General features: G+C 31.6%; 1 protein-coding gene across 1 annotated transcript; it reads right to left on the reverse strand.

Moving 5' to 3' along the window:
- Nucleotides 1–18,255: 18,255 nt before the first annotated feature.
- LOC139492328 (uncharacterized) lies at nt 18,256–26,737 on the reverse strand. The gene is made up of 4 exons (XM_071280541.1): nt 26,337–26,737; nt 21,259–21,402; nt 19,930–20,017; nt 18,256–18,768 (listed from the first exon to the last, which is right to left on the reverse strand). The coding sequence occupies exons 1-4, from the start codon at nt 26,731–26,733 to the stop codon at nt 18,312–18,314; spliced, it is 1,086 nt and encodes a 361-aa protein (XP_071136642.1). The 5' UTR covers nt 26,734–26,737; the 3' UTR covers nt 18,256–18,311.
- Nucleotides 26,738–27,387: the final 650 nt, after the last annotated feature.

The following is a 27,387-nucleotide window of genomic DNA, read 5'->3' on the forward strand; positions in this document are numbered from 1 at the left end:
GATTGCCTTCTTGACCCGGAGGCCTTCTTGAAAGATAGTCAGCAATAGTATTATCAGTTCCCGCTAGCCATTCAATCTTGCAATTGTAACTTGCAATACCTAAAGCCCAAAGTTGTAATTTTTTGTTACATTGTGGCGAAAGCAATAAGTACTTTAAAGGTTTGTGGTCAGTTCTGATAATAAATTCAGCTCCATGAAGATAATGATCTAATTTTTGTAATGCATAATGAATGCTAAATGCTTCTTTTTCAATAGTAGACCACCTAGACTGTGTGTCTGACAGTTTATGAGATAAAAAGTAAATGGGTTTTTCTTTTCTTAAACATGATAAATGAGTTTCTTCTTCTTCGCAAGGTTGCGTAAGACATGCACCTATGGTATCATTTGACGCGTCAGTATATAAAACATAAGGTTTCTTCAAGTCTGGGTATGCTAATAAAGGAGTCACAGTTAAACTATATTTCAAAAAATAAAAAGCTCTCTGACATTCCTCATCCCATTGAAATTTAGCATATTTTTTAGTTAAAGCAACTAAAGGTATAGAAATCTTTGAAAAATTAGGGATAAAGCGTCTATAGTATGAACACGCCCCTATAAAACTTCTTACTTCCTTAACAGTAACAGGGTTTGGTAATGTTTTTATTGCTTCAACTTTGGCATCGTCCGGTTTTACACCGTCGATATTGATTTTAAAACCTAAATAATTAGTTTCTTCCTGCAAAAATTGACATTTCTTTAATTTCAATTTCAAATTATGTTGTCTTAATCTGTCAAATACTTGTTGAATATGATTGAAATGTTCTTCCAAAGTTTCAGAAAATATCAAAATATCGTCTATATAGGAGATAGCAAAATTTAGATCTTGTAAAACTATTTCCATTAGTTGACTAAATACAGCAGGACTATTTTGCAATCCAAATGGCATAACATTAAATTCGAAAAGTCCCTTATGACAAACAAATGCTGTTTTTGATTTATCTTCTTCCGCCATCTTAATCTGCCAGAATCCTGCCCTAAGGTCGATTAATGAATAAAACTTTGCAGCCCCTAAAAGTGTCAATATATCATCGATAACCGGAAGTGGATATCGGATTGCTAACGTAGAAGAGTTCAGGGACCTGAAATCTATGCAAAAGCGTGTAGTTTTATCTTTTTTATCAACTAATACAACTGGTGAGGAATAATTACTATTAGATCTTCTTATAATGTTTGCTTCTAACATGTCAGTTATTGCTTTATTGACTATTTCTCTTTTGTGTAATGGAGTTCGATAAGGTTTCAATTTAACCGGGGGATTATCCCCTGTATCGATTCTCATTTTCACAGTGTCAGTTTGACCTAATTCAGTATCCTTAAAAGCAAAAACATCTCTATTGTTATTCAACAGTTGTAACACCCTACCCCTATGAACATCAGGAACATTAAGATCAGTTTCAAAAACATTCTCAATTTCAGAGTGCTCTTGAGTAGATTCAAGTGAGACAACATTTTCTTCTAAAACTGGTGAAGCCCTTCCTATTGCTATGCCCCTTCTAAACTTATAAGTTCTATTCGTAGTATTAACTATAAGTACTGGCATTTGACGCTTTTCATTAATGTTTGCAACTGAATTAGCAACCATTAAACCTGGTTGATAACTCAAATGCCCCTTGGTAATTGGTGAAATTTCAAAAGATTTAGAACTTGAGAATGTATAATTTTTATTACCTTTTACATAACAAATATTACTAGTCTGAGGTTTGAAGACAGTGGTTTGAGCAAGTCTAACAATTGAAGCTATATGAATATCTTCTACTAATGGTACATAAGTTTTATTTATCCTTAAACATCCCAAATCAAAATAAACTCTAACACCAAATTTGACTAACCAGTCACGACCCAAAATTGCATTTCTGTTCATGTCAGATACTACATAAAAAGTATGATTCATTTTGTTTCCTTTCATGTTAAAGTCTAAATTTATACTTCCTAAAACATTTAAAGAAGCCCCGTTAACTCCTTGTAAATTGACTTTCTTTTTTTCTAATTTTGGTAATCCCTTAATTGAATTGTAAATCTTATTATGCATTAAAGATACTGAAGCTCCACTGTCGATTAAACTTCTAACTTTCATATGTGCAATTTTAATCAAACAAGAATTTGGATTTCCCGCTAAATTAATTTCAAATGTTTCTACTTGTTCAGATTCATTTTCAATTTTGTTTTCTGATGCATTTTCAAATGATTTTTGTTCTTGATAAGTTTCAAAATTTCTATTTTGTATATTTGAATTTCGCGCTCTAACCTTTTTATTTCCGTTGAATTTTGAATTTAGCGCCATATTTCCTTTGTTTGCTTCTGGTTTTGATTTGAAATTTCGCGCCATTTTTTCTTTATTTGTTTCCGGTTTTGATTTGAAATTTCGCGCCATTTTTTCTTTATTTGTTTCCGGTTTTGATTTGAAATTTCGCGCCATTTTTTCTTTGTTTACTTCCGGTTTTGAATAACGATTGTTGAATCTTTTATAATAATTTTTATTCCCGTGATAGGTAGAATTGTTAAAACATGCATTGTTAAAGTCTGTTGATTTGTTATTTATTTTTTTTTAACCATGATTCATATATATTATATACAGGTTTTGTATATCTATAATTAATTTTTCTCTCAAACCTCTTATTTCCCTTAATTCCCTTAAAAGTCTCCCTATTGGCTTCAGCATAAAGAGACCGTCTTAGTTTAAATTTTCCCTTGGTTTCCTAAATTGTTCATTTGATCTTGCCCTACAATTTCTTTCATAATGACCTGGTTTACCACAGTTCCAACAGAAGAATGTTCTTCTTTGTTGTCCTGTCGAGTCAGACTTGTTTTGTACAGAATTAAACCTTCTAGGATATGTATTTGCATTATTACCTATCGTGTTGTCATTAAAATTGTTTTGTACAGAATTAAATCTTCTAGGATATGTATTTGCATTATTACCTATCGTATTGTCATTAAAATTGCCTCGGGGTACATGTATTTCGGCACGCAAACTTACTGAGTTGACATGATATTTTTTATCTCTGCAATATTTTACCTTATGGCCAAATCTGTTACAATTGCTACATTTCACACCTATTTCTCGGTAATGCGATATGTCCATTGGTGTTATATTACGCTCATTACCGTTATTTTTTTTTTAAGTCAAATTTTCGTCTTAATTGTGTTTCAGCCATTGCCGAGTTTACTGCTTGAGCCAAAGTTTGTGGATTTTCACGCATTATTTTCATTCTCAAATAATCCTGATACAACCCATTTATGAAAAAGTTACCTAATTGAAGTTGAACTATTGGTTGATTGATATCTTGCCCTCTAAAAGCATCTGTTGCTAACGTTAAAATTCGTTCTCCAAATATGGGAACATTTTCGCCAATTTTTTGATTAACCTTGTTCAAAAGTTTTAAATGCATATGATGCATCAGGAATATGCCCATAACGAAAATTCAATTGAGTTTTTAGATTATTCCAATTATTATTCACCTGATCAGTTTCTCTTAACCACCTAGCAATGAAATCGCTTACTGGACCTACAGATGTTTGATAACATATCATTTTACAATCATTCGGACCTAAATTTGTTATCATTGCATATTTTTCTATAGATCGAATCCATTGAGAATATTTTTCTGAATTTGAACCGTCAAAGCCTTCAACTATCGAATTGACACCGTTTGTAGTTAATTTTTGAGTAAGACCTTGAACTTGTGTTGCTAAATTTTCAAAAACTAACCCTTCATTAAATTCTTGTTCAGCCATTTTTTTGAGAATATAATAATTAAGATTATCAAATAAAATATCACACGTACCTTAGTATTTTTCAGAATTCATCCTGTCACGGTTAACCAAAAAGAGTGAGATTATAACAAGATGGAATTTGTTATTGTTTATTAGCCTGCCTGAGCCGGTGTCATTCATACAATAAAATACACAAGTATATATACAGAAAATAAGGTGTCAAGGTTTCTATTAATTTGACCATTATAGTCTTAAATCAAAAGTTACAGGGATGAATATCTATTAAGTTGTCTCTAATTGACATGTTTTGACATGCTTTGACCAACCTGGAGATTGATGGTCAAAGAATGCACGTATGTCCATTGTTTTAACTAATTGCTACATGTCACCACTTGGTCTGAATGTAAATATGTTATATATATATATAACCTAGAGGTCAATTGAACAACCTTTTACAAGGTCATGTTTTTCTTAATAGATATTCCCCTGAATTTTATTCAATTTAATAAACATTTTTGAGAATATATAATCCTAAATATAAATATAAATATATATAATATATATTTATATATACATTTTAAGCCATCATATTGTCACAAAGTTAGATAAGGATTTATGACAAATTATGTTGAAATTTGCACAGATAATGAATGAAAAATCTAGTAAATTAAAAAATAGGCACTATTATTAAAAGCTTTCCTTGTTTATTCACAAGGACATATCATATCCTCCATGCTACATGTATTCCGATATGAGTTTTTATTCATACATGTACATACATGTAGTCTGGTGCTGTTCCAAGTAGTCTTCTTTTTTCTGTTTCTTGAGAAGTATTTGTTTTACCTGTTCAGTCACTGTAAAGTGTTACAATTCATATTTAAACGCAACACATAAATAGTGACCAAAAAGGTATGGCTATCACATGAGAGAAGCTAGACAAAAGTCAAATGTTTACATTTTAAACATTTTTGTGGGACCATGAAAATGTGGTATATAGATAGATATGCATAGATAGACCACAGAACAAATAAGCAAACAAATTCAAAGGAGATGTACATGTAAGATGAATTATGAAAAAAAAGAGCCATGGCCAGGGGCCCCAAACTTGACAGCATTTGGTGTTGAACAGGTAAAATGTTTGCAGTGACAATAAATATAGCCTTTGTTAGAGGTGACCCAGGTCGCCTTCCTCTAAATCAGCTATATTAAACATATTTCTGGGCCGGGTTGAAAAATAAATGAAAATGACTTTAAAAAAAGCTAATAGAAATACACCAAATTTGGGAGACATCTATTTAAATATTTGAAATAATAAGAAAGTTGACAAGAACTAAGATTTTTCAGATAATATACAGACTATTGCAGTCAGCTTATAATGGACAATTTGCCTCCTGAAATGTTTGCTTATACACTGTGCTTTCCTATAATGATTTAAAACCAGTGTGATAGTTTTCATGAAGAACACTGAGCGTACAGGTATTATGACAAGATAAATGTTGTGTTACATGTACATGTATCTACCCAAATAAGTACCGGTAAAATATAAACATTCTTGACTTCTAAAACCAGTGATTGATCTCCTGATTTATATCTCATCACTCTATGCAGATGCTGTGTGAAAAAAAAAATTGACTTACCAGTATGCTTCTATCCATTGAGTTGATTTATTATTAATTATTTTGCTTTGGATACACCTTATTGCTACAATATGTATACATGTATGTCTGCCATTACAAACTGTACATGCATGTACATCACATATATTCCATGTAAAATTTTGATGTTTTAATACAAAATATATGATGCCACAATGAAAAAGTAATTGTTGTATGACGTTAATGGTTAAAATGGGACAGATTCTCAGGTCACCTGGGACAATAAGGGGGGGGGGGGCTGGGGGAGGGGGCGACTTCTCCAGTCATGCTTCAGTGATTTCCTACATAATCAAACAAATAGTAATGTTCATCACGAAAAAATATACTAAGTGTAAGACCTGATGATGTGAATAAATTGAAATCAGACATATCAAATGGAAGTTTTCAGTGCTTTTGATATATCAATGGGCAATCTGATGAGTTAAGCCTTTTTTGACTGATTTTTATAGTTTGTTCTTATGTTGTACTGTTATACATGTACCACTGTCCAAGGTTAGGGGGAGGATCGGAATCCCGCTAACATATTTTACCCCGCCACATTATTTATGTATGTTTCTGACTGTGTTGTATAGGCTTTGATCATTGTTGAAGGCTGTACGGTGACCTATAGTTGTTAATGTCTGAGTCATTTTTGGTCTCTTGTAGACAGTTGTCTCATTGGCAATCATACCACATCTTCTTTTTTATAATGACTGCTGATCACCACTGTGTCCATACTGGGACTATTATGGTCCAACAACTAGTGTCGGATCCAGAAATTTTCATAAGTGCAAGCCCACAAAATTTCCCAGAAAAGGATGGCAAGCCCCCTGGCCCCCTTCTAAATCAGCCTCCTGACAACTCCAAAGAATAAATCAGCATGTACGAGTATATCAAAGATCATCAAACTGTCTACCCCACATGCAAACATCTTTTTGGGAGTTCACTGTGTTGCCAGTTTTTTTGGTTTCGAAGGATCGTATAAAATGATTGTCTTGTGGGTCATTGTCAAATATAGAGCTGTGCATTGTAAAAAGCTAAATTATATAATTTGCAACAGCTGACACTATAGTATCCTATAGTGCACTGAAACCCTTGCCAATAAAAATACCGTTATGCTTGGTGTAGGCTTCTTTGCACATAAGAAACCATATTGCTCACCTTGTAATTTTTGTATTCTTCTAAATCAGTATCGTCGGGTTTGTTTATTTACACCAGAAATCAATGAAGCGATGAAAGTGCTGGAAACGAAATTACATTTTCGGTAAATTCCGTGATTTTAATATTTTCTAATCAATATGTCCAAGCAATGAAAAATAAATGGTTATTATTTTTATACATAGAGCATACGTGTTGTGTATTAACTATTTAAAATCTAAGCTTTATACAAAGAAATCTAACACAAAAGTATCTCAATCATTTAACCGTTTTAATACGCAGTTTAAAGTGTAAATTATACATATTACTGTTCTATTTTTAGAGACTAGCAATAATACATAAATGTACAGTTTCTTTCCAAAATAGCAACATAATTTCAAGATTAAATCATCACATTGTCACATGATTATATAATCTGTACCAAATTGACAGTTTGTGGTGAGTTATCATCATAACTAATCACTATGGCAAATGAACACTTTATCATAATATGTACCTATAACCTAGTATCATGATTTCAATCCGACCCCACTTACGGACGCGTTGAACATATAATGCATGCCACTCATTAATAGCCAATCAGACGTTAAAATGACCTTCATTTCCCCCATAATCATTCCGGAAACAGCCACGAAGCAGCCATTAGATAGTATTTATAACCAATGAAATAACAGAAATACCGTTAACAGATTTACCCGAACCTGACGTTTAGCCTCTGACTAATCAGACCGTATCACCATGGTGATACGGTAATAAGGCACGAAGAAAGTTTTGGCGATATCTACGGGTCAGGTTTAATGGTACATTCTAATATGACGTGCTTCTTTCGCTTTGTAAACAACACCGTGATAAAATTCTCGATATATCTATACTTAGCGCAGACTCCAAGTTGTACACAAATGGCTGTTTAAATATGCCTCCCACGTAAATCCACATGTATCGTAACCTATGTGTAAACGGTTGTGGATTTCGCTGTGTTAACAATTACAATTGAATAAAACCCTACAGAACATTTATTCTGATTCTGATGCATAACAAAAAGAATTTACACATTAGAGAACGGAAAAATGGACAAAAACAAAACAAATCAAATTAAAATTCCGCGAAATTCCAGTAATGATTTTTGCGCATGAACGTCATCTCAAAACATGACGTCATACGAATGAAAACGTCAAAGCTGAAGGTTTTTCTATTGCGTGTACCTTCTAAACTCGGATACAATTGCATTAAAATAAAGTATTGAGGTAGGTGTTGTTAGTTTTCTGTTCTATTGCAATATTCGCACATTTACTGATTTCAGCAAGTCAACATGGCGGCTCCTTGGTTACAACATGTCAACAGTGAATTTGACGGTAACTTACGATAAAAAATGCAAATCTAAAATTGCAAATGTTGGGTTTACTGAGAAGTAAAAAAACTAATCACATTTTTTCTAGCGGTTAGTTAAGAAATCATTCATGCAGGTTTATTAGATTTGTTTTACATTTATCGAACAGTGGGTAAAATAGAACAGCCACACACACGGTATACCCATCATCGCTTCAGTTTTTTAATGATCGTATTTGTCCTATTAGAATCGAAATAATTCATGGAAGCCATAGATTTGTTGTAAATTTACACATGGCCTGGGCCGTGATATTCGTTAATTTTATCCCTCGCTAACGCTCAGGATAAAATTCGAATATCACGGCCCAGGCCATGTGTAAATTTCCAACAAATCTATGGCTTCTATGAATTATTTCTTAAATATAAAGTTGGCATTTGATTGTATTAGTATCGAAAGTGCTTGCAGTTACATCGAATTGAATTTGGTAACATTGGTATAAATACAGTTGCTGCTGTTTAGTGTACGTACAGGTGTTGAAGGTATTATCCGAGGAAAAACGATGCGAAAGAGGAACATTGTTATATGTCATGAATATATGTTGTTTGAATCGAAGAAACAATAAAGTAAAATAAAAAATTGTATCGCAAGACGAAAAAAAAATAAGTTACTGCGAGTAATTAATCCTATATCTGTGTTTGTCTTGTTTATAGCCTATTGCATTTAGAGATTAAAATTAAAATTCGGACGAGCAGAGCGAGGTAGAATTTCAAGTGAAAGAACATTTCCCAATTGTTTTAATTATTGATATATATTTGGTTGTGGCAAATCAACAAAAAACGTATTAAACAGATAATTCCGTTGTTGCTGAAATTATTAAAAAAAACATATTTCTGTAAACGAATATTACGAATTGATTGAAGGATAAGTGCTTGTTGTGATTTGAGAGCTCAACATAATCCTAGCAAAACAAACGTTATTTGTGACTCTTTTACCATTTAGGCAGCTCATCAGATTGCGCCTCTACTTTGTGAACTCCAACTCATGTGGCCATTCTACCTCAATGTTTGCATCTATGACTAATAAGCTTGTTATTTCATTATTATCTGACGCTACTGCGTCATCATATAACAGAATGTAAAGTGAGAATTCCAATTTTTGTCAGAAATGTTTTGCATGAGTTATACTATTTCCATCTTCTCATGTCATGGCTGTTAATTTTATTTCACATTTATTTATTCAAAATGTTATACCAACTATAATTGAATCATACATATCAGTCATCAGTTTCTGTACATGAAATTAAGTCTCTTCAGGACCTTCAGACAATTTTGTTGTTGAAAGGTACAAAACAGTTGAGACATTATGTTGATACACATTTGCCAATGCATAATGATATTCTTGTAAAATAAGTTAAGACATTACCAAAAGCAAAAGTTGGCATTTATAATTAAGTTTTGTTCAAATCTATGATGTCTTTAACTTATTTTTGTTCCTTACGTTTTGGGGAACCAGCAGTCGAATATATGAGTCTGAATTTCAAAAGGAAGATATAAATTTTAAAGAGTAAATGGTCATGTGAGCAACATAATACTTACTATGAATGTTTGCATACATAATAATCAGGAATGTATGACATTATATATAGCTGAACGTCATGAGAATTATCTCTTTCCAGTTCAATCTAGGGGGAATATATAAGATTACATTATTTTCCACACGGTCCTTGTCTTGATTTAAATGTGGAAAACCTTTTTCAGTTCTTCATAAAAAAGTTTGTTAGAATTTGTAGGTTTAGACAAAAAATTTTATAACGGATTCAGAATTGGAGCTGCAACATCTGCAGCTGCCAGCTGAAGGGTTCCATTAGCCAATGCTTTTAAAATTATATATGATTTGATAATTTTCACAATTGATTTAAATATAATAAGTAAAGAAACATACTCATTGCATTGGTAGAGATCAACATGGCTTGCTTTACCTTATAATGATTCATTTTTGTAATTATCGGCGAGCATGTTTTATACATGTTAGAATACGTTTACTATTGTACAGGTCAATATGGTTTGCTCTGCAAATATAAATGTGTTTTCTTTGGTTGGTAGAGATTTATTACACATTTGTTTTGGTTTGTTATACTTGTTTTTATTTTTGAAGAGGTCACAAAGATTTGCTCTACACTTTTAATTAAAATGCAAAAGGTGTATATGTTATTCCATTGTGTTTTATTAATAGCAAACATTCTCATTTGGTCTAGGTAATCTATACTGGGTTTTGTAGTTGTTAAAAGTGTAGTAACATTAGCTGACTTATGCGTTGTGTATGTTTGAATATAGATAAAACGCGTAATAAAAGCACGTTAAACAATTGTTATGTTCATATCACAATGAAAAATTTGAAACAATTCAAACAAGCAAACTTATGTTTCAAGTCATCAAAACGTAACAAACATGTTGTCAATCAAGAAATCAAGCATGTTGATAATGTCAGTTTCATATAATTTTTTGTTTGAATCAGAGTAATTCTTTACAAAGTAGGATTTATCCCTCCCCAAGACAAGATACTTGTATCTACGTTCGCCATTCTTTTTAAAGAAACAAAGTAATACCAATTCTTTCAATTTGTCTTTTAGTTTGGAATGGAAATTACTTGTGTAAAGTGTAGAAAAGTCAAATGTTTTAATACCATTGCAAGATGAGAGAGTCTTAGATTGTATGTATAATCTAAAAGATCTTTGGAATTTTTTAGTTTCCACATCTGATTCACGCAACCTCTAGAATAGGCAGTTTCACAATAACTTTGGAGCCCGGCTTTGTCATAGATCACATTTATACAGTCAGTGTATGTTTACTTCTATTTGTTAATATGTTTTTTGATTGAGTTAATCCATTACAATTGCTATTTTATATTGTGTATTTCTTTATTGAGATGTTACACAATTGTTACAGGTTAGGGTTAAAGTTGGAGCTTGTTAAAACGTTTAAACCCTCTGCATTTGTTTCCAACTATCCTAAGTCTGGATCCTTTCGTTCAGTGGCTATTGTTTGTTGTTGTGGTTTATAAGTGTTTATTGCTTTTATATTGATTAGACCGTAGGGTTTCCTGTTTGAATAGTTTTACCGAAGTAAATATTTTAGGCCATTTATAACTTGCAATTCAGTGTGAGCCAATGCTTAGTGTTGAAGGCCGTACATGGTCCTATAATGGTTTACTTTTACAATTGTGACTAGGATGGAGAATTGTCTTATTGGTATTAATACCACATTATCTTATATCTTAATGCAAATATGTTGGGCCCACAAACATAGTTAGACTCATCACATTTTTTATGTGTCTGTCTGAAGTCATAATAAAAAAAGAGTTTGTACCAATGAGACAACTCTGCACAAGTGCTTTCACGACACATACATGTACATTAACAGATTTAGGTCAGTGTACGGCCTTCAACATTGAGCAAAGTCCATACCGCATAGACAGCATTAAAATACCTAGACATCAGAAATGTGAAACAATTCAAACCAAAAAACTAACGGCCTAATTACATTACAAAAAATAAATAAACGAACATTCAGAACGAGCCGGGGTTGAACATGTTAGCGAGATCCCAACCTCCCCCTCACCTGGACAGTGGTGTAACAGTAAAAGACTGTAATCCTGTGATTGTCGTTGGTTCATGTTTTTTATTCTTGTTTTCTTTCTTATGTCTGTTAGTTTTTTTGAATTGAATTGTTTGATATTTTCACGGCGGGGCCTTTTTCAGACGACCATGCGGTATGGGTTTTTGTCATTACTAAATATTCTTCTGTTGTTTCAATCCACTTCATTTGAACTTTGGAAGATAGTTGTCATATTAACACTCATACCCCATCTCCTTAGTTTTTATAGACTTTTTTGTACTTTTATCATAAGATTGACTTTTCTAGTTGACACAATGCTCATTTTAATGTTCTCACCTATTTCATTTTTTTTTAGTAGACCGATTTTTTTCTGCCATCTACTGAGCAATCAACAATAAATTACAAAATATACACATCTATGGATATGTTTTACAAAAAAGTATTGAAAAGCAGGTTGATATTAGAACTGCAGTGCAGATTTAAAAGTAAGGGATCATCAAAAGCACGCTATTGAAGTAAAATATAAAAATAATTTTTAAAAGTCCCCAAAAAATTAACTCCATAATTTTAGTTGACAATAAGTTCATTAAGTGTATGTAGTAAGGTAATTCGTAAACAGATAAAAAATATAATTAGAAGAACACTTACCAGTAACATGAGTAACAGTGATGATACAACAATGAAGGTTTGCTTTGTTGTTAAGGTGGCATATATTAGAAACCTTGAAATGATCAGTAGATGCCTTTGTGTAATAAAACATATTATTTAATTCGTTATGTATGGGGATTGCATCCAATTTATTTCATCATTTTTTTTGTTGAATCCTCTATAGTTCATTATTATTCTTTCATATGTTTTACCAGCCATAGTTAAATAGTAAAATATAGGTTCAGTTTGAGAACAACTTGTGGAATAATGTTTGAAAGCGAGACGGGATGAACTATTCTGATATTTGATGGTCTACGAATTTCATGATTTCCCGGTTGACATAGGAAAAAGAGTTATAGTGTCATACTGTTCATATTTTCATTCTTAAGAACCGACGTTAAGTATTCATTTCATACCACCACGACCTAAATTGTCAAATCTCCATGGAATATAAACTTGTAGTAATCTTTCTAAACTCAAAATCAAATAACATGAAAATTCAAACTATGTACTGGTTTCCAAGGCTGCACAAGAGTACTTACAAATTACATGTATTTTGTCCTCTAAACTGCATATTTTTACTAACAAATGGTGCAATCAAAAATCTGGTAATAAACTGTTCAAATACAGTCTTTTAAAATAGTGGAAATAATTACTTTTCGAGTCTCCAAACTTCGTTGAAAGAAAGAACTTGATAATTTGCATGCTCATATCGATGGTCTTGAATCAGTTTAAAGTCTTGTTTTTTTTCTATCTTATATACCAGTTTGTCTCATTACCTAAAAACAAATATCATACACCTAATAAAATGGGCATTTGCATTTGATGTTTTACCTGTCCTAATTCAGTTGTTGTCACTTGTTGACGAGGATCGTAAGTTTTAAGCATTTCTCGCTTTTGCCTATAAATTATACCATTAGTTTTTCTGTTTGAATTGTTTGACATTAGTATTTTTTAAGCCATTTATGGCTTGCTGTTCGGAGTGAACCATGGCAACAATCTATAACGATTAACTTTTTACTAATTGTAATTTGGATAGAGTGTTGTCTCATACAACATCTCATTGTATCTTTTGGAAAATTCAGAATGCAAATAAAAATGTTCAAACTCTTTGAGGTCATTTTTCAGAAACATCTAAAATAAACTACGGCTATGTCGATTGAACATGCTTTTTACTTGAACTTTTATTAGATGGAAAGTAAAATAACAAAAATAATGAACTCCGAGAAAAACGTTTTTGTTCGATATGAAAATTCCATATATCATCACGTTATCAGAATTTTAGAGCTGTTTCTGTATTATTACGAGTTACAATTTATAACTATAACTAGTATGAAATTCAAAACAGTGTAGCTGTGGCCATTGATTGACACATTAAAATCATTCATTGACTGGGACAATTTAGGTGAACGTTTGTATGTAACGACCAATGCTCACTATGTACTTTTTAAAGACACTTAAACTATGGGGTCACCAAAGGTTCTCAACACCTAAATAAAGTAATTCGAAAAATTAATCAGAAATAACACGATATTTTGATTTATATCAATTATATAAATCAAAACACAAAGGTTATTCCTGATTAATTTTTCGAATTATTTTATAATTAAAGGCGTTAAGAAACCTTTGTTGACCCCACAGTTTAAATGTCTATCGTAGGTACGTCATGAACAGTGGTTGTTACAGACAAACGTTCACGTAAATTGTCCCAGTCAATGGATGATTTTGATGGGTTAATCAATGGCCACAGCTACACTGTTTTGAATTTCATACTATTAAATGGTCTTTCTCCATAAAAAGTTCCTTTATGGAATCAGCCTGGTCTGGTAAAGGAATCTTCTAAGACAAGAGAGGCACAGTTGGTTAACATGGGAATGCCGATAATTATCCTAGTCAAACATTCAGTTCATTAAATTGCTTTAATAGTTTGTCAATTTTATATCCTTAAAAGTTTCTTATTTCAATAAAAGTTCTGATCTCTTGTCTTAATATTGTAACGTGATCGAGGGAAGGTCAACACCGACACAGACGGACCGACATAGCCATCTATGGCACGACAATATATCCTGTGGTAAATTCCCAGTAACTAAATAATACGATATTTATATATACAAGTTTATCATGTTTATTAACAAATGTACATTACTTCCGACACATTGACAAAGTTAGCTACCAAGTTTAAACATATAAACTTTGAATACAAGTCCTCCAGAATCTAATGATTCAAGACTTCAAGGTATACACATCCTTACAGTATCAGTCTCTTGACCAACTGCCCTTATCATAGAGTTTAATCACTTCATCTCTAGACAAACAAATAGGCATAGCTAATTTGATAATCCTACACACCAGGACATCGTTTCTGGTCTTAATCACATCTGACAGTTCAACTTTAACTGTAGATAATAAACTAGCAACTTGTCAAATTAGCCTTGCGTCATTAATTTTCTCTGTACACAAAATAAACAGTTATAAAGCCAAACTAACTAGAGGTCAATATTTACAAAACATTAAAATATTACAATATTTTAAGTGGTTGTATGACTTTTATTTTTTTGTCAGACATATACTGTATTTTATATATTATGTAACTGATAATAGTTAAAAGTAAATTTAGTTCATAGTAATCTTTATGGTGTATTTTATATCCCAAAGCTATACTTTTCAGATTAATAACATGTCTTCCAATATTTAATTTCTGAAGAATTTGTTGTACTTTTTCCCCAGAATGATTAAAAATATGAACATTTGAGGAAGAAGTGTTCCTAATTCTCTATTTGTTTACAGTGTAAGCATATATCTGTTTCTACTATATGCCATTGTTTAAATAATTGATTACAGGGAAGTATATGATGAAGTAGTTTCCATCTAAATATTTTATGTCAATTATCATCTAAAAATGTAAAAATAAATTTTTAATGTTTCATATGCTAGATCAGTGTTTTCTAGTGTAAAATATGATTTCCATTTTAAAAAACGAATAGGTGTTTGCATTTCGTTTGTTTCAAGTAAGAAGTTATAAATGTCATGGTTAATCAGGGTTTTAATAGTTTTTTGTTCAGATTTTCTTTTATATTTATATTGACCTGAGTATGTTTAGAAGGTGAGTTTTTGATGATATTGGTGCACTGTTTTGGAATAGCTTTCTTCAGTTTTGTAAGCTCAGCTATCCAGTTTTCCTTATTTTTTAGTTTACTTATATGATTTCTGAGGATATATTTCTATCTTTATCTAAACAATCATTTATAACCAGAATGTTGCTTTGTATCCAGTTGTTAAACAGTAAACATTTATTGTTGATGTTAATATATTTATTGCCCCATATTATTTGTTTCCTTATTTACCAAAACATTGTAGGCTTTCGTATAGTTTTTTCTTTTGCTTTTATCCAGGTCTTTAGTAACTGCAGATAAAACTCCGGGATTTGTTTTATAATATTTTTTTTCAGTAATATTTATATTAGCTATATTCATCTTGAATATTAAAAAATTATCTCCAAACTTATTCAAAAAATATTTTGGAATTGTCTTCCAATTTCTTCAAACAATAATTGTTTTATCCATTTTAGTTGAATGGTTGAAATATAAGTATCTATACAAATCATTTTTAATCCCCCTTCCGTATAATTTTGCGACAAAGGATCTCTTTTAATCATATCTCTTTTCTCATTCCATATATAGTTATATATCATAGTTTTAATGTTTTGTATAAAATCTTTTGGTAATTTCATATTGCTTGCTATATATGTTATATTTAGCAGTATAAGAGACTTGACTACAGTTATTCTACCTAGCATGCTTAGTTTTCTTTTTGACCACATCTTTTTAATTTTTTTAATTTTATGAGCTTGTTTTTGACAATTTAGTTTTTTTTTACAGTTTTCTTTATTATAGCCAAAATAAATGCCTAAACATTTTAAAGGTTCTTTCGTCCAATTGATTCTTTCGAAATTATCTGTAGTATGTTTAAGTCTCCCTAGCCAAATTCCTTCAGTTTTAGTTCTATTTAATTTTAATCCTGAGAATGAGCCAAATGTTTCTATTAAGTTCATGACTAAAGATATTTCCTTTTTGGATTTTGAAAATAAGGTTGTGTCGTCAGCCAATTGACATATTTTTATACTACAGTCTACTCCATTTAATTTAATTTTGAACCCTTTGATATTTTTCTCAGATCTAATTCTGCATGCTAGTACCTCCACCGCTAGTACAAAAATCTAAGGGTACAACAGACATCCTTGTCGAATTCCACGACAGATCTGAAAGGGGTTTTATATCCACCCATTATTTACAATGCACCTTGATATACCATTTTATAAAGTCTCAACCCAGTGTATAAAATACTTTTTTAAATCCAAATTTTGTTAATGTTTGTATCATTTAAACCATTCAATTGAATTAAAAACTTTTGAAAAATCTAGAAATAAAATTGCTCCTTCTACGTTGACGTTTTCAGCATAATCAATGACATCTTGTATTTGTCTTATATTAAAACTAATGTATCTATTTTTTAGATAGCCCTTTTGGTCGGCATTAACAATATTGTGTAGAAGTTTTTTTTTAGTCTTTGTGCGAGTGTATAAGCAGAATTTAAACATCTACATTTAATGAAGTTATTGGCCGATAGTTATTCAGAGATTTTGGATCATTCTTTTTAAAGAACAATGAAATTGTACTTTTTTTTTTGAGAATTTGTCAAACGTTTCTTGTTATATGACTCATTATATACTTTGGTTAATATCTTTTGAATTTGGGGCCCAAATTTATAGAATTCTACATTAAGTCCATCTAAACCTGGTGCTTTATTAAGTTTTATTTTAAACACTGCTTCTGTTATTTCCTCTGATGTCACTAGCCCTTCTAAACTATAACTATCTTTATCTGAGAGTTTTTTTCTATTTTAGTATTTTGAATATACTCTTTAGTAGTAATTTGTCTGGATTTGGTGGTTTGTATAGTTTTCATAAAATTTTACTTCCTCTTTTAAGATTTCTGTTTGATCTGTTATAATATTGCCGTTATTGTCATACAATTTTATTATAGTTTTATTTATTTGTCTTGATTTTTATAAATTCAAAAAAAAGCAGTATTTTTTCACCTTCTTCTATCCATTTTGCTCTTGACCTTATTTGAGCTCCTTTAGTTTTTGTCAAGGTAAAATTGATCTAAATGGTCGGATATATTATTTATCTGTGAAAGTAGCTCAGAATTATTAGTATTTTCACTTTTTTAAAGAAGGCACTTCTTTGTTTTTACTATATTTGATGCATATATATTTATAAGAAAATAGACATTATCTCCTAGTTCAACATTAATTAATAGATACATGTAAAGTCCCTCCTGATCTTTGAATTCATTTATAATATTATATTTTGTTTGTTTCGATGCAAGACTAACCATATGTTTTTATCACATATCGAAGTAAAATAGAGACTGAAGATACACAAAAAAACATTTTTATATGTTTACCTATACGACGAAGAAAGATTGACAACTTAATTGGAAAAAAACGTAAAATCCAATCAGCCAAACATCAGTCTACAACACTAAACAGAACAAATATTCTGAGCAACAAGAACCCACAAAATACAACTGTATTGAAGGTGCTCCCGAAAACTATGCAGTCATTTTCTAGATGTGTTGTATGTAGTGTTGACAAAATGGGAACTAGCGCTCACATTTTCATGTTGTTTTTTTTTTAAATTATGACCTTGTACCGTCATATTTTTTTCCATTGTCAAGTTGATTGCTAACTTGTTTATTTTTAATATTATGTGTTATTTTTCGAAAAACGTCATATTAGACAAAAAGGGAGACTTGTACGAACGACACATTTATTTCTAACAACCACGTTGTGTAATCTCATTGACCTATCCCAAACATTTGTTTTATTAATTTACTTAATTACTATTTACCATTTCTCTGACATTATTTTCAGTTTACTTATATAACAAAGGACCGAATGGAATTGCGGACTTTTGAAGTCGTTACATGTATATGAGATCAACAATCATATATGATATATCATTCTATTGGCTATCGGGTACAATCGAAAAACACAATTGCTCTTTTGATGTCTATGCAGGTAATCAAAAAAAAAGTTTACTAACTGTATGTTTTATTAGTAATAAAAAATTATGTTCAATTATGATTGCTTGTTTTCCTTCTTTTTTAGTTTTCAAGTTTTGTCTACAACAGCATATACTGGAGACAATGCAGCCTTTTTGTTATAATTATGTCCTGTGATCCGTCTTTTGTCTACAACTGCATATGTATTACCGTTCCCTTCTTGTGAAATATTCTGCTCTCTTTTTGCTAACTCTTTACCTTCCAAATGTTCATATCCTAGTCCTTTGTGAATGTTTTCTTCGCGTGTAGGGATCGTATTAAACGAGGTGCTGGCTAAATCATCAACAGTACTATAGTTTATATCGTGTTCCGAAACATTCTTATGCAAAGATTCTTGATTGTTGTCCACAGTGTGATAGTCTCCCTCCAATGATTCTTGATGGTCAGCTGATACATATAACATGTTGTATTTTAATCCGTTGTAATCAGGATCATCATGTTCATTTGTAGAAGTTGTATCTGGTTTACTTGTTTCTGGATTCTTTATGTTTTCGGCAGAAAACTTCCTAGAATGACATGAAAATTGTATACATAAATGAAGGCAACAGTAGTATACCGCTGTTCAATATTCATTAATCGATTGAGAAAAAAACAAATCCGGGTAACAAACTAAAACTGAGGGGAACACATCAAATATAAGAGAACTATTACACAACGGAAACACAACATTAAAATGTAACACACATAGAAACGAACTATAATATAAAAAAGGCAACAGTAGTATACCGCTGTTCAAACTCATAAATCCATGGACAAAAAACAAAATCGGGGTAACAAACCAAAACCGAGGGAAACGCATCAAACACAAGAGGAGAACAACGTACACTAATGTCCATTTTCCTGAATTGTTACAGGACATTTTAAGAAAATAAATGGTGGTTTGAACCTGGTTTTGTGGCATGCCAAACCTCCCGCATAAACGTTATACATATTGAAAATTTGATAGCTATTAAGAAAACGAAGTTTATTTTTTGTCCATTTTTATCACTTTACTCGTTCTCTTTTTTTTTTATATATATAAATCCTTGACTTTCAAATATTTGGCTTTATTGTTTCCTGATTAAATTAAATACCTTCCGAAGGTTACAGTTTGGACTTAAAATAAATGGTTTTCGGAAAAGAAACTCTTTCCTATAATTAAAATGCGCAACTTGTTAAACAAGTATTTAATTTTATAAAGAGATCAAAACGATTCGTCGTAGTATAGTAACAACGTAGGTAAAACGCACATCATTATCATTATCATCATCATACTAATCTCTTAGATTTTTGCATTCCCTTTCCTTTTTTCAGTATAGTTTACTTATATTTATGTTGTTTATATTATATAATGCATACGCACGCTCAATTTGTATTGTTATATATTTGTATAGTGGAGTAAACTTTATACGTATGTTTTACTTGAATCTGAACCCTTTTTGCTTTGGGTGAATGTGATATGTTTGATTAAATTAAATTAAATCCGGAAAAGCGCCTCAGCAATTTTAAACTTTTGTTTGGTTTTTTCTCTCCATTTTTTACGATAAAATAATTCATAAACGTTTACACAAAAGAAAACTCTGTGAAGATATCAAAATAATTATTTATACTTCCTTATATTTTACTCCTTTCACGTACGAAATATATTCAAACAGAATTTAATGAATTATAATAGATTCAGCATTTACCTTCTGTAGAATATAATCAATAAAATCACTACTATTATCAATAGCCCACCAGCACTTCCTCCAACTGCTATGTATAGTGTTGATTCATCTGAAAGGAAACAGTACAAATTAGAAATTGGTCATCGCCTGTCCCAAGTCAGGAGCCTCTGGCCTTTGTTAGTCTTGTATTATTTTTAATTTTAGTTTCTTGTGTACAATTTGGAGTTTAGTATGGCGTTCATTATCACTGAACTAGTATATATGTTTGTTTAGGGGCCAGCTGAAGGACGCCTCCGGGTGCGGGAATTTCTCGCTGCATTGAAGACCTGTTGTTGACCTTCTGTCGTTGTCTTCTCTATGGTCGGGTTGTTGTCTCTTTGACACATTCCCCATTTACATTCTAACTTTTATTATTGTGACATACTATTGTATTAGTATCTCAGAAAAGTTTCGATGTGATATATATCATTGTAAATGCACTTAAAATGTACAAACAGTTTTAGAATAATTTCTGGATATAGGTAGATAAAAAGACATACTACAATGACGTTCATGGGTGGATGTTTCGTCCCTGAGGGTATCACCAGCACAGTAGTCAGCACTTCGGTGTTGACATTAATATCAATATATGGTCATTGTTATAAATTTTCGGTTACGAAACTTTGAATTTTTCGAAAAAAATAGGATTTGCTTATCCCAGGAATAGATTACCTTAGCCGAATTCGGCACAACTTTTTTGAATTTTGGGTCCTCAATGCTCTTCAACTTTGTACTTGTTTGGCTTTTTACCTATTTTGATCTGAGCGTCACTGATGAGTCTTATGTAGACGAACGTCTGGCGTATTAAATTATAATCCTGGTATATTCTCCACAAGGACAAATGTAAATGAGTAGTAGATGCACAAAGTTGTACATGTAGTTGTCTCCCAATAATTAATTTTCTATCCAAACATTAATCGTGTTTTCGTTGATCAGATATAATCTTATCTTATCTTAGGTGTTCAATAAAAGACATATATATGATTCCTAATGAAACTATATCCAACATAATGTTTAGTCAGTTAAGCTGAAACCAAATACTCGTAGAAGTAAACTATTTACATAAGTAACATTTAAACAATAAATGAATTGTCTCTTCAGGCAAAACAGGTAAATGAATGGTAGTTATCATCTTTGTTATACTGTTCTTTATTGTACAAATATTATCACAATTTGATTAAATGTCGCATCCTGCCATGTAATGATTACCAATTTTTGCTTACAATTACATCTATTGCCATTTGACGAATCAAATATAGACGATTTGTATGTTCATAATACAAGGGAAAACATTCTATGTATGAGATTTACCTTTTATCTTATTGGAAGATGAACCAGATGATGGCTGACCAGTGGGATAATCTGGATACTGTGTTGTTGGTAAGTTCAGCAATGGAATTCTACCAGGTTCATCACAGACAATTTTAAGGGTGCCATTTTGACCATTTACATGTACTGAAATGATATAATGATTTTTTGAATAATTTTCCTTCTCAAATGGTTTTATTTGTTTTGATTCTAGCATTTTTATATATTATCTATTCTCAACCAAATGTGCAAATTAATAACCTTGTAATATATTTTGCATCTTTTTATATAGAAACTCCTTTTTTTATCCAAATAGAATACACTGTAATTTGTTGTGGAAGTGATAGGATTCAAATCGCATCAACATTTATATTCAAACAAAATATTAATAGATATAGGAAGATATGATATGAGTCCCAATGAGACAACTCTCCTTCCAAGTCACAATTTTTAAAGTAAACCATTATAGGTCAAAGCACGATCTTTAACACGAAGCCTTGGCTCACACCGAACAGCCAGCTATAGCGGGAGCCTAAAATGAATTGTGTAAACCATTCAAATGTGAAAACCAACGGTCTAATCTAAAAAAAAAAATAAGAGAAACGATAAACTCTGATGAACCACATCACCAAAAGACAACAACGGGACATCAGATTCCTGACTTAGGACAAGTGCAAACAAAATGCTTCGGGTTTAAATTTTTCAATAAAAACCAACCTTTACCTTTATCTGAAACAATAGTGTAACATCACATCATATATAGAACGACATACAATATCAATTGAAATGGCTTCACTTAGTCAAAAGACTTATTAACACAAGTGAACATACACTGAACGAATACATTTGATCTATGATACAAATTCAATAAAATAAAGACAATACCATTAATAGTTAGATATTAAACAATTTTAATTACTATAACCTTGAACAAAAAGCTGCCAAACACAACAATATACACAGGTAAACGAAAAAAAAATTGTCGAAAGGAGAAAAGAAATATCTTTACAGGAAAAGTAATTTTGTTGTTCATAGTACGAGGAAGTAAAAATTTAAAGTCATACCAAACACTTATCAAAGCTGGTATATTGACGAGATATAACCCTGAATAAGCAAACATTTTTAAAAAAATAACAAAAACACATAACAAATAGTATCAATAGGTCAAATACACAAGAAAGTACGATTTAAGCGTACTCGCAGTTAATGACAGCTAGTCAAAAGCCAAAAACAATCAATAATTAAAAAAAATGCATCAGAGATTATAATCGACTTTAACACATCCCATAGATTTATTATGTTAACTTCAATGACATTCAAAGAAGACAGACTTGTGCAATTTCAAATATAAATGTAGGCAGTAGATTAGTTGGGAGTTGACCTCTTTATAGAACAAAAAAATAAACGTGGATTTGTCGTTATACATCCCGTTTGAAAAGAATACAAATTTAGTTATATTAAGGTTACACATAAGTTTTTTATAACTTTTTAAAGCTGAAATCTTCATATTTCTTATTTACAAAATATATATTAAGCAGCATATAAACTCATTATAGATATAAGGATTGAATTTCAATATTTGCGGTGCACCCGTGTTTCTTCTACAAAAGAATCATTAGTGAATAATCAAAATTTTAAAACGCCAAGCGAAGTAAGGAGTTTAAGACAAAGTAGACAATTACACACTGAAGGAAAGTACAAATTGTTGGTTAAATATTTATAAAAATGAGAATATAAACATGGATTGTTTCATAGAGACAGCCATAACACAGCTGAAACCGACCAACATATCTTCCACACAGGGAGAAAAGGCCTCATCCGGAAGTGGGGTTAAGGTAGCCCCTGAATAAAAACGTGTACTTGATTAGTGAACATAGACGACATACTTAACTTTTAAACATATAGATGAACTGAAATTGAAACACACTCTGGACTTACAAAGACCATATACTCATGTCATGGTACAGACGAGAAAATGTAACGGGAGATCTCAACCCTCCCACTATATCTCTAGCTAATGTAAAAAAAATACACCCACAGTTATAAACACAGTTAAACTCATATTAAAAGAAGTCCGAGTCCTATGTCAGAATAGTGAACAAAAGAAACAATGCAAATTTGCATAGATACATAAATTAACAAAATGCAACTAGCAGTTGTTACTGACATGCCAGCTCCAACCTCAATCACAAGTTAGATCATAAAAATACTGAACTTTGAGGAAAATTCAAAATGGAAAGTTCCTAATCAAATGGAAAAATTAAACGTTCAAACTCATTAAGCGAATGGATAACAACTGTCATATTGCTGACTTGTGCAGTCATTATCATATGAAGATAATGATAGATTGAACCTGGTTTTAAAACGCTAAACCCCTCACTTGTATGACAGTCGCATTTAATTCCATTATACTGACAACGATTGGTGAACAATACAAACAGACACAATAGGCATAGATGTCATAAATAGGGGTACAACAGCAACGCGAACCCAATAAAAATCGGGTGGGATCTCCCGAAGGCAAGCAGATCCCGCTCAGCATGTGGCACCCGTCGTGTTGCTCATGTTATAACAATGCAGGTAATCGTTTATTTGGGTAGGTCACATTTGTGAAAAGGGAACGGGAATGTAGTTACGACATAAGAAACATATCCGATATTATCTGGGAAACAGATCTTCCACAACGGTCAATCATTTGTGAAGGCGTCCGTAAAAATTACGAAGTTATGATTTTAACTTTACCGTTTGGAACTCTTGGTTTAAAAAAGGTCACAACTGGGAAGCTGAAATCATCTCTTTTGTCGTAAAGTTTTGTTCTCAACCGACACTCATTGTCAACTTACAAAAATAGCAAAAACTGAAATTCAAGGTAATTTAAAAATGTGTAGTCCATAAAACCTTAATTCTATTAAGATAATAAACAATATTAACCAATTGAACACAAGGGGAATAACTGTCATATTCCTGAATAAGTTCTGGCATCTTGCAGAAAAAAAGTGGCTGATTGAGCCTGATTTTAATGCTAGGTAAAAAAGTAAAACCACAAAAATTCTAAACTAAAAAATCAAAAGCTAAAACCAACCGAAAGAATGGACAACAACTGTTATATTACTGACTTGGTACAGGCATGTTTCTTATTTAAAAAATGGTGGATTGACCCTGGCTTTAGCTACCTTAACCTCTCAATTGTATAACAGTCGTATAAAATTCCAGTATGTATGGACCACGATGTGTGAACACACGCCTCCACTTACATGACAGCTGTTAATTAATCTCTAATATGCACAAAACTGGGTGAGCAACTTAAACATGTTAAACAAATATAATTTGTTATCGTGACAATAGTTTGAATCAAGCAGCAACATTGTGTTAATATCCCAACAAACAACACAACTGGCTAAAGAACTCAGAACAAACATACAAATAAATCAGATAAAATGTTGTTGCATTTCAGAATACAGATCTTAATAAAACTTTCATTCATAATTCAGGTTCTGGTAAAATTGGATTGTAAATGAACGAATATCACTGAATTCAGCCACCATAAACTAAAATATATCTACGTAAAATATTTTTAAATGTACACGGATCTTAGCTTTCTCAAAAAAATAGGTTCGGTCTTTTACCACGACTATTTTGATCTTAAAAGAGGGGCTCAAGATACCAAAGAGACATTAATATTCGTTCTCGCTACATTGAAGACCCATTATTGGCCTTCGGCTATTGTCTGCTCTATGGTCGGGTTGTTGTCGCTTTGATACATTCCCCATTGTCTTTCTCAATTTTATTCAAATTCATAGATCGAAAATAAATTGACAACGCCATGGCTAAAAAAGAAAAAGAAAAACAGACAAAGGATAGTACAGAAGACACAACAAAGAAAACTAAAGACTAAGCATCACTAACCCCACCAAAATCTTGGGGTGATCTTCTAACCGTCACTGATGAGTCTTAAGTATACGGAACGCGCGTCTGGCGTATTTTTGTATTCGTATAAAGCATAATTCATTCAGAACCTTTTTAAAGACAAAAAGAAATAGCACCATGCAAATTTCTTTAATTTTAATTTCAAATATATTGATGATGGCCTATCAGTGAATAACCTATAGTTCAGCCAATAGTTGCATCTCCTATATCCCAGTGAACATGAAGTTAAGGATACTACAGCTACTAGGAGGACTGCTTCGTACCTTGATCTTTTCCTCAATATTGACACATATTGACGACTTCACACTAAAATCTATGACAAACAGGACGATTTCAACTTCCCAATTATCAATTTCCATTTCTCAGCAGTAACATACAGTCTGCCCCATCGTATGGTGATTATATATCTCAGTTGATACATTATGCGTGAGCATGTACATACTATAAGGCCTTCATATAAAGGAGTGTACTCCTTACGCAAAAACTGCTCCAACAAAGTTATGAGGAAGGCAGATTAAAAACGAAACTTAACTTTTATGGACCCCATCATAAATAGGTTGATCTGTACGATGTGTCTGTGTCTAAACTAACTAAGGACATTTTTATCACGTCTTAGATTATTGTTTACCATTTACGTTGTCAGGTTTTCTAAGTATCCAGATATGACTGTTTTGCTGAGTGTAAATTTGCATTGCTATAAGACGTGTCACGGTGTTTTAATCCAACATTAATGTATTTGGTCATGATGTTTTACAATGTATTTGTTATTCTGGTCGGTTAATTATATCATTCGTAAGATTTAAGTTTAAAGCAACTAAACGTACACGATGTGTTTGTTTTACAGTTTGATTCAGAAGAAATACCAACATAGCTAGATAGTACAGCTGATTGTCTAATTACTAACACGATTCTGTATTAAGTCTTGTTATTATAATGAAAAACATCTTATACGATAATTTCAAACCTACCCTTGAACTACATTGTGTATTACGTTATGATGCGTGATAAAATTATCGTATTGGAATTAATAAACAAGGTCATATTTCTTGATGCAAACTACACAGACTGGTCAGTCACAAAACTCTGTACTATAAAAAATGTGATGCTTCGTTAACTAACGCAGTTATGAAATACGTATATCAAAATAAAGTTACCTCTTTGTATATCGATACAGTATCCTGTGGTTAAAATTCCAGTACTAACTGTCGATGTAAATCTCAGCACACTGTTTTTATTAAACACTAAAGAACGAGTTGTTTGTCCGGATGTACATCCTATTGGAAACATATTTTGATTTGGCTGTAATGTTTCCATCTTATAAAAGTCGAGATATAGCTCCATTCCACATCCTGCTTCTTTTGGTGCTGAACTGTTTAACTCTCGATATGGTTGAATATACATTTGAGAGGTTTCTAAACTTTGGTTTTCGATAAATACCAGGCATGTACAATTATTTTCCTGTGAACTTGCACGAAGGGTAACATGATCAAAATTTTCATTTCCATATTTTGATTCACCTATCTGTTCAATTGCAAAACTAGCTCGACACATATCAGTTACTACGAATAGAAAAAAACATTATTAAAAATGTGTGTCTAAACATTCAAAATTTGTAAGTTTTAGATTCTTAATTTGATTTCGAAAAAAAACCTTCTGTTTGTCAATCATTTCTTGATAATTCAAATAACTCAAAACAAATCAAAATGAAGTACAGTAAATGGCCTAAAAGAATTCACAGTGAGAAAAATCCAGATAGGTCAACTATGCAATAAGATAGCTATCTGTTTATACTGATGTGTCCACTAGTAAACAGTGTCTCCACAACACGATTTATGTGTTTCAAATTATTGTAAATACAATTCATTTTAATTTTGATCATAAGAAATTAAAATTGATCTAAGGCAAAACAACTGCATACAACTATCTAATATTCTTGTCTTGTATATTTATAATTAGAGATTGTACTTTATAAATACAGCTGTTTCTCAAATCACGCATGTTTTTGGGAGATATATAAATACTTTGTTTACGAACTTATTTCCGGATATGATCTATATAGAAACATAACTTTGAAATGTTACTAGTAAAGAAAAATACTGTTGCAGTGAAAATTCAAATTTGAAGTATGCCCCAATTGAATGCTTGGGTCGTACAGAATTTAAGTATAAGTTTAAACTCTAACAAGTTCGGGACATATAGATGTTG

The sequence above is a fragment of the Mytilus edulis genome, chromosome 10 (assembly GCF_963676685.1).
Source record: "Mytilus edulis chromosome 10, xbMytEdul2.2, whole genome shotgun sequence".
Taxonomy (NCBI): Eukaryota; Metazoa; Mollusca; class Bivalvia; order Mytilida; family Mytilidae; genus Mytilus; species Mytilus edulis.